At 42.3% G+C, this 14,414-nt stretch overlaps 1 protein-coding gene across 3 annotated transcripts in view; it reads right to left on the bottom strand.

Moving 5' to 3' along the window:
• Positions 1-14,414, bottom strand: part of LSP1 (lymphocyte specific protein 1) — a 65,427-nt gene that overhangs the window by 22,907 nt on the left and 28,106 nt on the right. Inside the window, exon 1 of one of the 3 annotated variants that reach the window (XM_069965664.1) lies at positions 71-416. The exons of the other annotated variants lie outside the window; for them this stretch is intronic. Within the exon in view, the coding sequence (XP_069821765.1) occupies positions 71-129 (59 nt within the window). The 5' untranslated portion in view covers positions 130-416. Of the gene's footprint in view, positions 1-70; positions 417-14,414 lie in introns of those variants that run through there. 3 annotated transcript variants of the gene reach the window in all.

Here is a 14,414-nt window from a genome sequence, read left to right on the forward strand (position 1 = left end):
TGCTGATTATAGATTTGACTGATAGAATTATTGTTTGCAGACAGACATGTCTATAGGCAGATTTACTCACTTTAGTAAATTCTGTAGGTTCTTCTTGCTGGAGTCTCTTCTCAGGAGTGATGTGGACATTGTGGCTCAGCCTGATGTGTTTCTAATCCTCTTCTTCTGCTTATCCTTTGTATCCACAGCTCTGTGACACCCCTCCCACTCCACACCTTCCCACTCTCAGCCCCTCTCTGATCAATGCCGCTCTTATCAGTTTAGGAGACTCTCCTGGTTCATTGTTCTCCTCAATGTGACTTGTCTTCCCTCTCCTCCGGCGCTTCTGTCTCCCTTTCTCAGGAAGTTTGAGCAGCTGCCTGCCCTCCTTTTGTTTTCCAGGCTTGCTCTCCCTTTCTCTCCCCCTCCTCCTGTGTTGGGAAGTCAGGGGGAGATGATATGAGGTAAGAGGAAGCAGGACCCTCCCTGCCCCTGTGTTTGGGGAAGGGGAGGGGGGGGGGGTGACAATATGTCTCTGTATCCCCCCCCCCCCCCCCAGACACTCTCAGGGGGAGTCCCTGTATCACAGCAACTGTATTTTCCTAGATACTTGGCCACTGCTCTGACTGTGAAGGATTCTCCTTTTCCCAGCTCAATATTGTCTCTTTTATGTCCCTTTGCAGCAATTTCTCTCGCTTTTCCTCTCTTCTGTCAGGAATGCAATCTCTGCTAGCGGAGACATATGGCTGCATTGTAATATTTATGCTATTGTTCTCTATCCTTCGGTTGGTTACAATCTGTTGGTTATTTTGTAACATTTCCCTCCTTAGAAAAGGATGAGAGACCTCACACCTTTATCCATCAATCTGTCTTCCTGATGATGAGCTTTATTTTTATAGTACCAAATCATTCTGCAGTGCTTTATCATTCAAACAAAATTAGATTTTACATAGTAAGAAGCAGGAAGAACAATGCCCCCATAGACCTTCAATAGAGAACTAATCCTCCCATCCTCTCCATTTACATACACGCTCGGTTCAGCCAAGCAAGCATTGGTCTCCACCTTGAAAAGGGGAAAAAGCTAGTGCCAAATATCTCTAAGAGAATAAGAAAAAAATAAAAGGATGGGGTATTAAAATTCAATATCCAAAGGACACCTTTCCCCTAATAACATTTGTTCCTATACACTAGGGATGAGCGAACCGAACCGTAATGAACCAGATTTGTTACGAGCTTTTCAAAAAGTTCGTAACGGATCTGGTTAAAACAACAATAACAAGTAAAATCACAGAATAGACCAGTATACAAGGGATTATTATTCCTATGATCCCTTGTATCCTAGTTTTCTGTGAAATGAAGATGTGTGCCGTCACGCCTGTTAGGGTAAGACCTTAAATTAGTCTCCTCAGATATACCTGGGTGCTGCCTTATCAAAAATGTAATGTGACAGCTGTCTGTGAGTATCAACCAAGACACATGAAAGCAACTTCAGTGTTCAGGCTGATCTACTTTATTAAGTCAAAATCTCAGTTCATATCTTTACAATATAGGTTAAAAAAAAATAGGAGAACCCTGTTTAGCCGCAGAAAAAAAAAAAAAGGTCCAAAAAAAGTCCCATCACTGTCCAAGAAAAAAAAAAATTCCGATCGGCTGTCCCATCACTGCACAGTTGTGTAGAAAAATGTTGGCGACTCATTGGGATTCTTGGTGTCCAAGACCGTGCACCCCAGTGCTGGTGTCTGGTCCTTTAATTATGGGCAAGGGCAGTACATGTCTGTTACTGCCCATTGGGTAAACATTCTCCCAGAAGACTATCAGAAAGTTAGCCCATTCTTGCCACTATCACCTCCCCGGGGCTTTAGGGAGCCAGTTCTGCAAAAGTTCTGCCTCCACCAGCTTGCAACCATCCACTGCTTTGACTGCAATCCAACCTGCCCCGGTGTCTTACCAACGATGTCAGGCCCGGCGCTCTCAGGCTGTCCTCTATTTTGTGAGCCTGGTGAACAGAGCCACAGTGGGTAGGAGCTCCTCCTGACTAGGGATGGTCCGAACCTGCCGAGGTTTGGGTTCGTATGAACCCGAACGCTCGGCATCAGATTCCCGCTGTCTGCCTGCTCCGTGCAGCGGGTGGATACAGCGGGAGGACCGCCTGGAAAACTGGGATACAGACTATGGTTATGGCTGTATCCCAGTTTTCCAGACGGTCCTCCCGCTGTATACACCCTCTCCACAGAGCGGGCAAAAAGCAGGAATCCTTTCTGAGAGTTCGGGTTCGTACGAACCCGAACCGAAGCAGGTTTGGACCATCCCTACTCCGGACCATCAGGCAGGAGATATATGAATGGCTGACCCAAGGTCAACTAACGGTGGGAAGTGTTGTAGCCCACAAAGGGAGGAACCTTTGTTCACCTTGTATGGCATATGTGATAAACCTCATAGTGCACAGGTTTCTGCAAACATGTCCTACCAATTGTTGATCCCTTTTGAGGGTGTGACTGTTTGTTAGCAGGCATCAACGACATCATCCCACTCATCCGTGTTCTGGAAAGTGCGCTGAACAACATCATCAGCGAGGATTCCCAGGCCACCACTCCAAGGCTGAACATCCTCCTCCTCCTTCTCCGTCAATTGTCTGTTCTCAACCATACTGGCCAGGGTACAATCAGGTACTGCCTCCTCCTCCTCAAATAGTCTGTTCTCAACCATACTGGGCTGGGTGCAATCAAGTGGTGCCGCCTATTCTAATAGTCTCTTCTCAATCATACTGGGCTGGGTGCAATCAAATGGTGCCACCTCCTCCAATAGTCTCTTTTCAACCATACTGGGCTGGGTGCAATCAAGTGCTGCTGCCTCCTCCTCCTCCAATTGTCTGTTCTCAACCATACTGGGTCCAATACAGTACTATTACTGCTGCTGGTCCCACTGTTAAATGTCTGTTTTCCACCCTACTGGGTCCAAGGAACTTTGTGTCCCGTGTAATCACTTACACCTTGGCTAATTTTTTTTTCACTATTTTTGCACTTTGATTTTTTACATTTGTTTCATTGTAATAGCAACTGCAGCTAAACGAAACTATACCCTATCAGACTCCCACTATTGTAGCTGCAATTATTCAGTCGTTATAGCAATGTTCATTTTAGGTTCTGTTCGTACGAATCCGAACTTCACGAAAGTTCACTGGATCGAACTGAACCAAACTTTTCAAAAGTTTGTTCATCCCTACTATACACCTTTCTAGTCTTGGCTGTATCCGCCACTTGCAGTGTGCTTGGCCATCAGTATGAGTATATGGGGCTCTTATGACTGACCACCGACAGATGATGTGGGTGATAGGGGTCGGGCGTGATGGAAAAACACAGCCTGCCCCTTTTGTTCTGGAAGAGATAAGTCGCAGCCAGAATGGTTTAACTGCATCTTGCCCCTCCCCATAGGAAACACAGAAATGCTCGGCCATGCTAACATTCCTGTCTATGAGGAGGATGGGAAGAGGATGGGGGAAATAATTGACAACATAACGACCGTCAGTTATTAAAGGTGTATGGCTACATTTAGCCCACCACTATATGTATAAGGTGATTGATAAGGATTGATAATTGATAAGGTTTGGCCAACTTTGCTCTTATGTGTATGGTCACCTTCAGAGGTAAAAGTGGATAAACTGTGATCCAGCTATATTCTTATCAATCAGAATGAAAACAGCTTATTTTCTTATATACAAATATCCTAGCAAAGGACATACACCAAATGGCCAGAGCCTACATCCAGCTGGTAGAATGCATCTCTCCTAATTATCTATGATTGATTTCACACTGCTTATGAAATCCTCTTTAAGTGTCTCTAAATCAGAATTGTGATTAAAGGAGACATAATGACTTATTGCCTAGGAATAAGGTGGTAATAAGGGGAACACTTTCTTGATATTTTGAAGAAGAGGACTGTCCTCCTTCAGCTACTTATTCATTATATAAGCATATATTATGAACATATTTAAAGCACCCTGTGAAATACTATAAGATCTTGCATTCCAAGACAAGTGACTAGTAGTGAGGTCACCTGTGGGAGACACCGCGCCTCTCGGTGACATCACTTGAACCCTTGACATTTTGAAGGTTTTCCCTGAAGGCAGAAATCACAAGACGCACAGCTAGACGGTGGGCCGACTCAGATCAACAGTGACACAAGTCTTGTAAATCAAGATATCTTACTGTGCTATAGGAATAATATAGGATACTTCTATATGAGTCACAGCATGACATCTTAGTGATCGATCTCTTTTGAAAACTGAATAAAGCTGTCTGGACAAATACAAGTAAAAAAATATATATACATATATATACACACACAGTGGCACAGTGTCTTGGATTACGAGCATAATTCGTTCCGAAACCATGCTTGTAATCCGAATCACTCTTAAACCAAAGCAAAGTTTCCCATAAGGAATCATTGAAATGCACACAATTGGTTTCACGCCCCAAAAATTCTGAATAACAGGTAAAACAATTGAAACAAACATTTAGAAACAGCTTGATGTATCATATTATAAGTTACTGAACAGTATAGCAATCATCACGTGGAGTATAATGTATAGTAAGTGCATAAACCTGAATAAAAATAAAATAAACAGCAGCAGTTTGTAGATACAGGATGGATCTGCAGATCCCCATAGTGCAGTAGTGTAGTACAACAGGGTAGAATAGAGAGGCAGGGCTTCTGTCAGAGGTCTGTGTGGCCACATGACAGCAATGGGGAAGGAGTGTGTTCAGCATGGACCAATGAGGAAGTGGGAATCACAGAGCTGTGCAGGAGGACAGTGACAGAAATTTTTCTATACAGCTGTGTGTATAGCTGAGTGTGAGTGCAGGCAGATTATAGCAGCAGTGTGTATAGCTGAGTGGAAGTGCGGGAAGATTATAGCAGGAATGGAGAGGATAGGAAACACAAAGGCTGACAGAGAGCAGGGAGCAGGAAGGAATGAGCAGGACAGATGTGGGCACTGTATAGCAGCACTCTGTCCCGGGAGAGAGGGGTTACAGCTATGAGGAGATTACCTCCACAGTCCTGTCCCCTGATGTAAGCCCCAGCCTGAAGTGGATCTGCTATGATTTGGAAGGTGAGGGAAATGTCCTGAGTTAGAGTACAGGGCTGTAGACCCCACTATGCAGGTTATGCCCCTCCCGCACTCCCCCTCCCACCCAGTACAGGGAGCTCTTAAACCAAAGCAATGCTCTTAAACCAAGTTACAATTTTGCTTACTTCTTGCAAAACGCCCTCAATACAAGTTACTCTTAAACCAATGTACCACTGTGTATATACATTTTCTTTTCCCCAAAACTAACAATTCCCTCTCCTATTAAAAAGACCTGCTCAGCTGTGTATGGAGAGGTCAGCCAGTCTATGATACTAGCGTATGCAGGAATTGGAGGGATAGGTGATGGCACCTTTGGAATAACACCAATAGCATACAGGAACACTGTAAACATGTTTGATAGTTTTCACACTTTGCATTTTGATATCAGATTGTAGTCAAACTAGATGTGACTTAAAACCTGAAGAACACTCCTCGCTCCTTTCCTGCTCCACCTACAATTTCTTTTTTTTTTTTTAAACTGTCTGTTTTTTTCTAAAGATCAGAGGAAATACATAGATGACTATAACACGAAAAGGGGTTTTACTAGCACAATACCAGATGTTTCACCCCTCAGGTCAGGTATCTCGTTCATATCAGTAACTGCTTTCATGTCTGGAATAATTCTGTAAAAATAGATATATACACATTACTGCCTATTCCTTTAATCTGGCATTTCATAGTTCAGAAAATCCAATATGGCCGATAACTGCACAGCGCTCTGCTATACTACAAAGCTAGAAGCCAGGGGCTGAACAGAGCCTGACACCCAATGTTAAGCCTGCTGATAGATTGCATCTTAAAAATCCTGAAAACAGCTCCCATACAGTTCTATGGGACCTGGACATAGTATGTTGTAATGGATAGCATGAGAAAAACACGTTTTATTACGGAGAGATCGTCCTCATCATACATTACTTCAGGGAGGCATCATTCAACGGCTAATGAAATGCATTAGTTCATGTAATCGTAAGCACTAGGTGTCCAACACGTTCAGCAACATAGCTCAGCAAAGAGTGATACAAGTTAGTGATTGAGTTAATATTTTATTTACTGTCAGCAGCACTATGTCCCCTACTGGTCATAGCCAAATATTTCTACTACTGTACGCTCATTAGTGATGAGCGAATAGTGAAATATTCGAATATTCGATATTCGTACGAATATCTTCCGAATATTCGTATATTCGATCGAATATTCGATCCCATTAAAGTCAATGGGAACAAGTATTCGATTATTGAAAAACATCTATGCGACCACTTGGAGGAAAAACCGGAAGCTGGGGGATTTGAACACTTATCGAATATTTATCGAAAGTTCGTCGAACTATTCGATAATATTCGATAGATCGAATACCTTACTATTCGATCGAATATTTATTTGTTCGAACAGTATTCGCTCATCACTAACGCTCATATATAATTTGTTACCATAGCTGTATTATGGCTAGGTTCATACACAGTAATATAAAAGCAAAGTGTGACCATAATTTTAGGTGAAAATAGAACGTGAAAATATGTGAACAGGTGAAACATGGGAAATAATGAGTAGGTTATTGGACAGTCCTAATCAATTATTCTATATGGCGTATGCACTGCCGGCCAATTTCCCATTGACTTCATTCGAGTGAATTATTATATTGCAAAAAACGCTGTTTTTTTATTTTATTTTAAGAGTAAAGGGTTTGTCTTTTTTTACAGGATGTTTTTATTGTCATTATTTTTTATTTGTTTTTTTTACATAATAAAGTAGGAAAATTTGTTTTTATGCTTTGTATATCTTTCTAATGATTTTTAACACTTAATGGAACTTATACTTTTCTTTTCTCATAGTCCCACTAACAAACTTGATCACTGCTAGAGATGAGTGAACATGCACGTTCAAGGTCACTATTTCCTAAAGTATTGGGGTACCACGTGTTGCACAAGTAAAAATGATAGTCTCCTCACCACCTGTTTGGTGGCTTTAATCAGATAATAAACATTCGGGGAAGGGGCTTAAAATCCTGCTATTCCATAGCCATATTGGCTGCAAGCATAGCAGTGATTGGACAGCTGCCTCAAGTTAGAGGGAGAGTTGCAGGAGCAGGGACAGAGCAAAAAACATATCCCATACCCTTGCAGTCTGTTAGCTGACAAGGAGAACTACTGGAGCAGGAACAGAGCAAGTGGAGGGCTTAGTGTGCTTAACCCTTTGAGGACCAGGCCCAAAATGACCCAGTGGACCGCGCAAATTTTGATCTTAGTGTTTCCGTTTTTCCCTCCTCCCCCTCTAAGAGCTCTAGCACTCTCAGTTTTCTATCTACAGGCCATGTAAGTGCTTGTTTTTTACAGGAATAGTTGTACTTTGTAATGGCGTCATTCATTTTACCATAAGATGTATGATGGAATTCCAAATATATTATTTATGAAGATATAAATTGGTGAAATCGCAAAAAAGAATGCAATATGGTAACGTTTGGGGGGTTCCTGTGTCTACGTAATGCACTATATGGTAACAGCGACATGACACTATTATTCTATAGGTCAGCCCGAACACAACCATATGCCGGTTACACAGATTCTCTAATGTTATATATATATTTTTTTTAAATGAAATCCTTTTTTTTGGCAATTAATTATAAATAAAATGGGACTATTGTGACGCTTATAACGGTTTTATTTTTTCACCTATGAGGCTGTATGGGATGTCATTTTTTCCGCCATGATCTCTAGTTTTTATTAATACCCTAGTTGTGAAGATCGGACGTTTTGATCACTTTTTATAAAAAATTTTTTATATATAATGTAACATAAAATCGGTAATCCGCGCACTTTTTTCCCTCTTTTCGTGCACGCCGTTTACCGTTCGCAATGACGCTTGTTATATTTTAATAGATCGGACAATTACGCACGCTACGGTATATTATATGTTTATTTGTTTATTTATTTTTATATGTTTTATTTATATAATGGGAAAGGGGGGTGATTTCAACTTTTATTGGGGGAGGGGTTTTGGGGTTGTGTGTTAGTGTTTTTAACTTTTTTTTTTTTACACATTTGAAGTCCCTTTGGGGGACTTTTACATCCAGTACTTGGATTTTTACACTGATGAATGCTATGCCATAGGCATAGCATTGATCAGTGTTATCGGCGATCTGCTCATTGAGCCTGCCTGTGCAGGCTCAGTGTAGCAGATCGCCGATCGGACCGCACGGAGGCAGGTGAGAGACCTCCGGCGGCCCGTTTTACCGATCGGGACCCCCGCAGTCACACTGCGGGGGTCCCGATCAGTGAGTGACAGGGGACTCCCCCTGTCACTTACACTTAAACGCCGCGGTCGCGCCGCGATCGCGGCGTTTAAGGAGTTAATGACACGCGGCAGCGCGATCACTGCAGCGTGTCATTACCGGTGGGGTCCCGGCTGCTGATTCGGAGCACGCTTCATAGCGGGAGAAATACCCAGGGCGTACAGTTACGCCCTAGGTCGTTTGGGGACAGACTTCCATGGCGTAACTATACGCCCTGGGTCGTCTAGGGGTTAAAGGTCAACTCCAGTAAAAATCTTTTTTCCAGTAATGGAAACACATTACAAATTTATATAACTTTGTAATATGCTTTAATCACCTATCTGCCCCACTTCCCTATCTTTTCCCCCCTGACTGTTGACCCCAGGCTGTTCTGTTGCAGCCATTTTGTGACAATGACATCATCAAGAGGGAGGCGGGTCTAAACCCTGTTAGGCCAGCCTCCCTTTGTCAAATGACCCTCATTGGTTGAGCAAGCTGTAAGCTATCTAATAGTTCTACAGAGTCAGACATCACAGGAGACAAAGTGCATCATGGGAAAACCCAAACCAGGAAGTGAAGAAAAAATGAAGACGCCAACTGGAGCTTCAGTTCAGTTTTTTTTATCAGCGCCGGAGTTGTCCTAGGTACTGGAGATTAGCTTTAAAAAAAAATGGGATAGTGGTACTAGTATACAGCTAGTAACAGTCAGGAATCCAGTCCTCTCTTGTGCTTGGCTCCAATACTGCATGTATGACTCTGAGCTGATAGGCAAGGGTCTAGATCAGGGCCACGGCCTCCTGTTTTATTAGGATTTATGGAGGACCTGCAGGCCAATTTCTGGTTCCAATAGTTTTCCAACTATTCCAACAACAGTTTTTTTTTTCTTTTACACTGCTGTCAATGAAATTCAGTGATCGCTTGTGTATGTTATTCTTTTCTGTGGAATCAGCTATACACATGTAGTTTGACTTCCCCATGATATTTATATCCCAAACTAATGTTGAAACACCAGGCAACGGTTGCAGCTCAACAACACGTAACTGAGGAAACTGAAAATTATCTGCAATATAGAAACTTACTTTGAAAGAGACATTAACCCTAATATCTTTGTATCTTTTGGATGCATTGAAGTTAATGTTAAGAGACAATGAAGGTAAGGGTGGGATTTATTTATTCACCTTGCTTATATGTCAGAGTCATGGAAGCCCATTGACACAACCTGTGCCAAAAAAGTGTCTTTTTTTTTTTTTTTTTTTTTTTTTTACTGAAAAACATAATTGACTGTTATTTTGGTATCCTGCAAAGGTGTAATATATGTTTCCGTAAGAAAATATAAAGAGGGAGATTTATCAAACTGGTATAAAGTAGAATTGTCTCAGTTGCCCCTAGCAACCAATCAGATTCCACCTTTTATTTTCAAAGAATCTGTGAGGAATGAAAAGTGGGATCTGATTGGCTGCTAGGGGCCACTAAGACAATTCTACTTTACACCAGTTTGATAAATCTCCCCCTGTGTATGTAAAAAAAAAAGGTGTATAAAAGGTGCATAGCTACCCAGTATATTAACACCACGTCATAGTAATACAGGCCATACTCATCTCAACTATACACAGGCAATACACAGGACGCAGAGACTTTAAACACTTTTCTCATTTAATCAGAAAACATAAGCTTGGGGAATATGGAGCCATTTTTCGGGATGATAATCCATCTTGCTACAGAGCTAGGAATGTTAAAAGCTTTTCTTCAGGAAAGGCATATAAACCTAATGACATGGCCAGCAAACAGTCTGGATCTCATTCTGATTAAAAATTTACAGAGGACCTTTAAAAAATTGGTTTGCGACAATGCTGAAATATTCTACATCAAGCTAGAAACGGCTTTATGCAGAATATTGTTTATTATTGATGATGTCCTGGCCTTCATAGATTTTAGGCATCATAAAAGCCTGAGAAGGAGCAAAAGCAGTCACCAATTTTCCACCTGTGGAATTGTGGACTGTTCCATGTAGCCAGAAAGATCAGCTAATAAACAATTTTAGGCTATGCTCCCACAGCCGGTCAATCTTTTTATAATAATGGTTATTTTATAGTGACAGCCGTCAATGATTGTTGTGATCATTATTACCGGCCTTCAATATCAAAATTGCTGGGGGGGGGGTTTCGTCTAAAAAAAGGTTTTGTGAACATGGCCTAGGGCTATGTTTACACATGGTCAAAATGATGATCACTTTTATTGGACACCATCATATATGGGTTGTTTTTTGTATAATAACAGCCATTGTTGGGCCACATGAATAGCTCAAAAAGAAGAGCATTGGCCTAAAAGCATAAGAGACCAGAGTTCAACTTCCTTAACAAAGAAAAAAAAAAACAGCCATTATTTTGCTGTTTGAGCATAACATCGTCATTTCCTAAATAAAAAAAAACAAAAAAACTTAAAATGGTCACTGTCGTTTCAAGCAACTTATTGTCATTTGAAAGGCAATGTGATTCCTAACATATTTGTGATCAATTTATTTATCAAAAAGGACTCCTTACCCCAGAAAAAGGAAAGGGAATATCCGACTCTAGTAACAGCTAGATCAGTAGGGAACACAGGAGGGACTCTCCTATCTGTATCTTCCCTCCATTTTTCTGTTTGGTATAATCCTTTCCTAGTTCACAGTTTTGGCAATTTTTAGGCCAACTCTGGGGTGAAATGTCTGGACCAGCTCCCCTTCCAGTCATCCCTTGGTTTTCCAAACTTTTCCTACTTTAGATTTGTGCAACTTTGGCATGCATTCTTGGGGCAGTTCTTGCCTCTCTGTCTGTTACCCTCCGCCTATAAGCCCAAGGATCTGCTCTGCTCAGCAAAGCTGTAATGTGTATCTATCACCTGCTCCATGCCACCACAAACAAACCTTATGTCAGGGCTTTGAGTTAATGGTGTGAGGACATTCCCTCGCTGAAGGATGAGGATTGGGAGGTGATCGATTATTATCTCTCCTCTGTCTTTAGTCCCTGTGATGTCTTATACTGCAGTGTAAATTCCAGAATAGAATTTATAAAACTCGTCAGTCTCATGTCATTGGTTATCTTCCCCACTGATGTTTCCGATGCAGAGCACAGGGTATGGTCCTACACTACAGCGTTTACCCTTTGAGATGCTTTTATATAGTTTTTTTTTTTCTGTCATATATGCTCTGCTCCTTATGACTATTTGGGGTAAGGCTCTTTGTTCATTAAGAAACACGAAAAGATTCTCTCCAGCTCTCTAAAAGTTCAATCCTTTATTCATATAATTGAAATAATTATTATAATTTTTAATTTGTTCATTACTTCCGTCTGCCAGTTTACCACTGATTTTGTTGCTAATGGTAATTATTATAATATCTGTTAAAAATAAGGCTTTACCAATTACCAATAGCAAAAAAGGAACACATGAAGTGGGAGTGGGCCTTCGCATGTGCTGTTTACATGACAGAGAAAGCCTGAGAAAATCTGCTCTGGATACATGTAGAGATGAGCGAACCGGTTCTGCCGGTATGGGATCTGGTTCAGATTTTTCCAAAAGTCTGAATCCGGTCGGATCTGGATTTTTGGAAGTCCGCTCCGATTTTTTTTTTTTTCTTGTTTTCTAAAATGGCAGCCGCCATTTCACAAAGCAGGAAGTGTTCCGGGTGGGAAAAGCCATTTCCCATGATGCCCGGAACACATCCAATCAGCAGGGATCTTGCACTAGCCCACCTCCTGTGTGACGTGGTATTGCTTTAAGAGGAGCGGTCACATGACCGCACAACGCAGTATGCACAGAGAGAGAAAGAGAGAGAGAGGAAGAGTCTGTTACTGCACACAGCTCGTCAGTGATAAAACGCTGCTGCTGTACTCTGCTGTACTGACTACTGAGAAGATATTTACAAAAGCAAAGACCACAAGATTATTAACAAAGCGGAGAGGAGAAACATATACTGATTGAGAGAGAAAAATAGAGAGGGTGAAAGATAGATAGATTAGGCATAGGAGAGCAAAGGGTGCACAGAAGAAAAATGTGCTCTACAGATATACAAGTACTATACTGTCTCCCTTGTGAGAGTGTATATGACATAGGTGTTATCCTGAGGCACAAATATACCTCGTGCATTTGTGGAGAATAAAACTCTAAAAAAAAGGTCTCTACAGATATTCCAAGTATAATAGTTGGCTCCTTGTGAGAGTGTATATGACATACGTGTTATCCTAATGGCCCTATTCCACGGGCCGTTTTAGAGGAGCAAACGAGCGCTATTAGCGCTCGTTTGCTCCTCGTTCGCCGCTCGCTGCCGCCGCTATTCAACGCGGCTGCAGCGAGCGGGTGAGTGCGGGAGGGGCGGCGGGGAGCTGCGGGGGGGCTGCTCGGAGGATCGCTGATCGTCCGGGCAGCCCATAGGATATAGCAGCGTCTGCTGCCGATGCTCCTATTCAGCGGAGCGACGGCAGCAGATCGCTGCTATATGAGTCGCTTGTTTTTCAACATGTTGAAAAACAAGCGACTGCAACGATCAGCCGACATGAACGATGTCGGCTGATCGTTGCACTCTATTCCACGGAACGATTATCGTCCGTAGCGGTCGATATCGTCCGAAAATGAACGATAATCGTTCCGTGGAATAGGGCCATAAGACACAAATATACCAGCATTTGTGACCTTTTTCCTGCAAAGACCCTGTAATGGTGAATTTTCTGCATAGACCCTGTAATGGTGAATTTCCTGCATAGACCCTGTAATGGTGAATATTGAAGTCTTAAAAAAAATTGACTTTGAGATATCGAAAAGATAATGATGTTACTGACATTTAGAGCCCTAAATTTAACCAAATACACTACCCCCGTATCATATAGATGCTTTAAACTATGAAATCCGAAGAAATCCGAAATTCGGTCGAACTGAACGTACCAAAAAAATCCGCAAGTCCGGTCGGAACGAACGTTTGAAAAGTTCGCTCATCTCTAGATACATGCTAGCTGTGCTACTCTGCCAACTGAAGATGATCCACACTGTTCCTGAAAGATAAATTAAGACTTTCTTCTCATCTCTGACCACTCATACAGCTCAGGACTGCTGTCTTTCCATGCCCCTCCCATTACCTCTCAGCGACGGCAGTAGATCAGGGCTTAGTGTAACAACTTGTGTAAACAAATGTACTTTAGGCTATGTTCACACTACGCCCCATAGAGATGAATGGGAAAATCCCCTCACTGCAAACACAGGTGATATAATTAGCTGCATGTCTCCAGCAGTAAACGGCAGTTGGGAGCCTTAGCAACCAATAGGATTACTGCTTTCATTTTCACAGGGAGCAATGGTTGCTAGGGAAGCTGCCTCACAACATCCACAGTAATAACTGGTAGACCCCTACTCCATCTATACAGTACATGTATATACAGGGCACTACAGGTATATCAAACTGTGACTGGGTAACACTGCCACACCAGACCTGACCAATGCCGCCATACTGTGCTGGATAACACTGCCATACCAGACCTGACCAATACTGCTATACTGTGCTGGATAAAACTGTCATACCAGACCTGACCAATACCGCCATACTGTGACTGGGTAACACTGCCATACCAGACCTGACCAATACCGCCATACTGTGCTGGATAACACTGTCATACCAGACCTGACCAATACCACCATACTGTGACTGAATAACACTGCCATACCAGACCTGACCAATACCGCCAAACTGTGACTGGGTAACACCGCCACACCAGACCTGACCAATACCGCCATACTGTAACTGGATAACACCATCATATCAGACCTGACCAATACCGCCATACTGTGACTGGATAACACCGCTGTACCAGACCTGACTAATACCGCCATGCTGTGACTGGATAACACCGCCATACCAGACCTGACCAATACCGCCATACTGTGACTGGGTAACACTGCCATACCAGACCTGACCAATACCACCATACTGTGACTGGATAACACCACTATACCAGACCTGACCAATACCGCCACACTGTGACTGGAGAATACCGCCACACCAGACCTGACCAATACCGC

Source organism: Dendropsophus ebraccatus, chromosome 4 (assembly GCF_027789765.1).
Source record: "Dendropsophus ebraccatus isolate aDenEbr1 chromosome 4, aDenEbr1.pat, whole genome shotgun sequence".
NCBI classification, from domain to species: domain Eukaryota; kingdom Metazoa; phylum Chordata; class Amphibia; order Anura; family Hylidae; genus Dendropsophus; species Dendropsophus ebraccatus.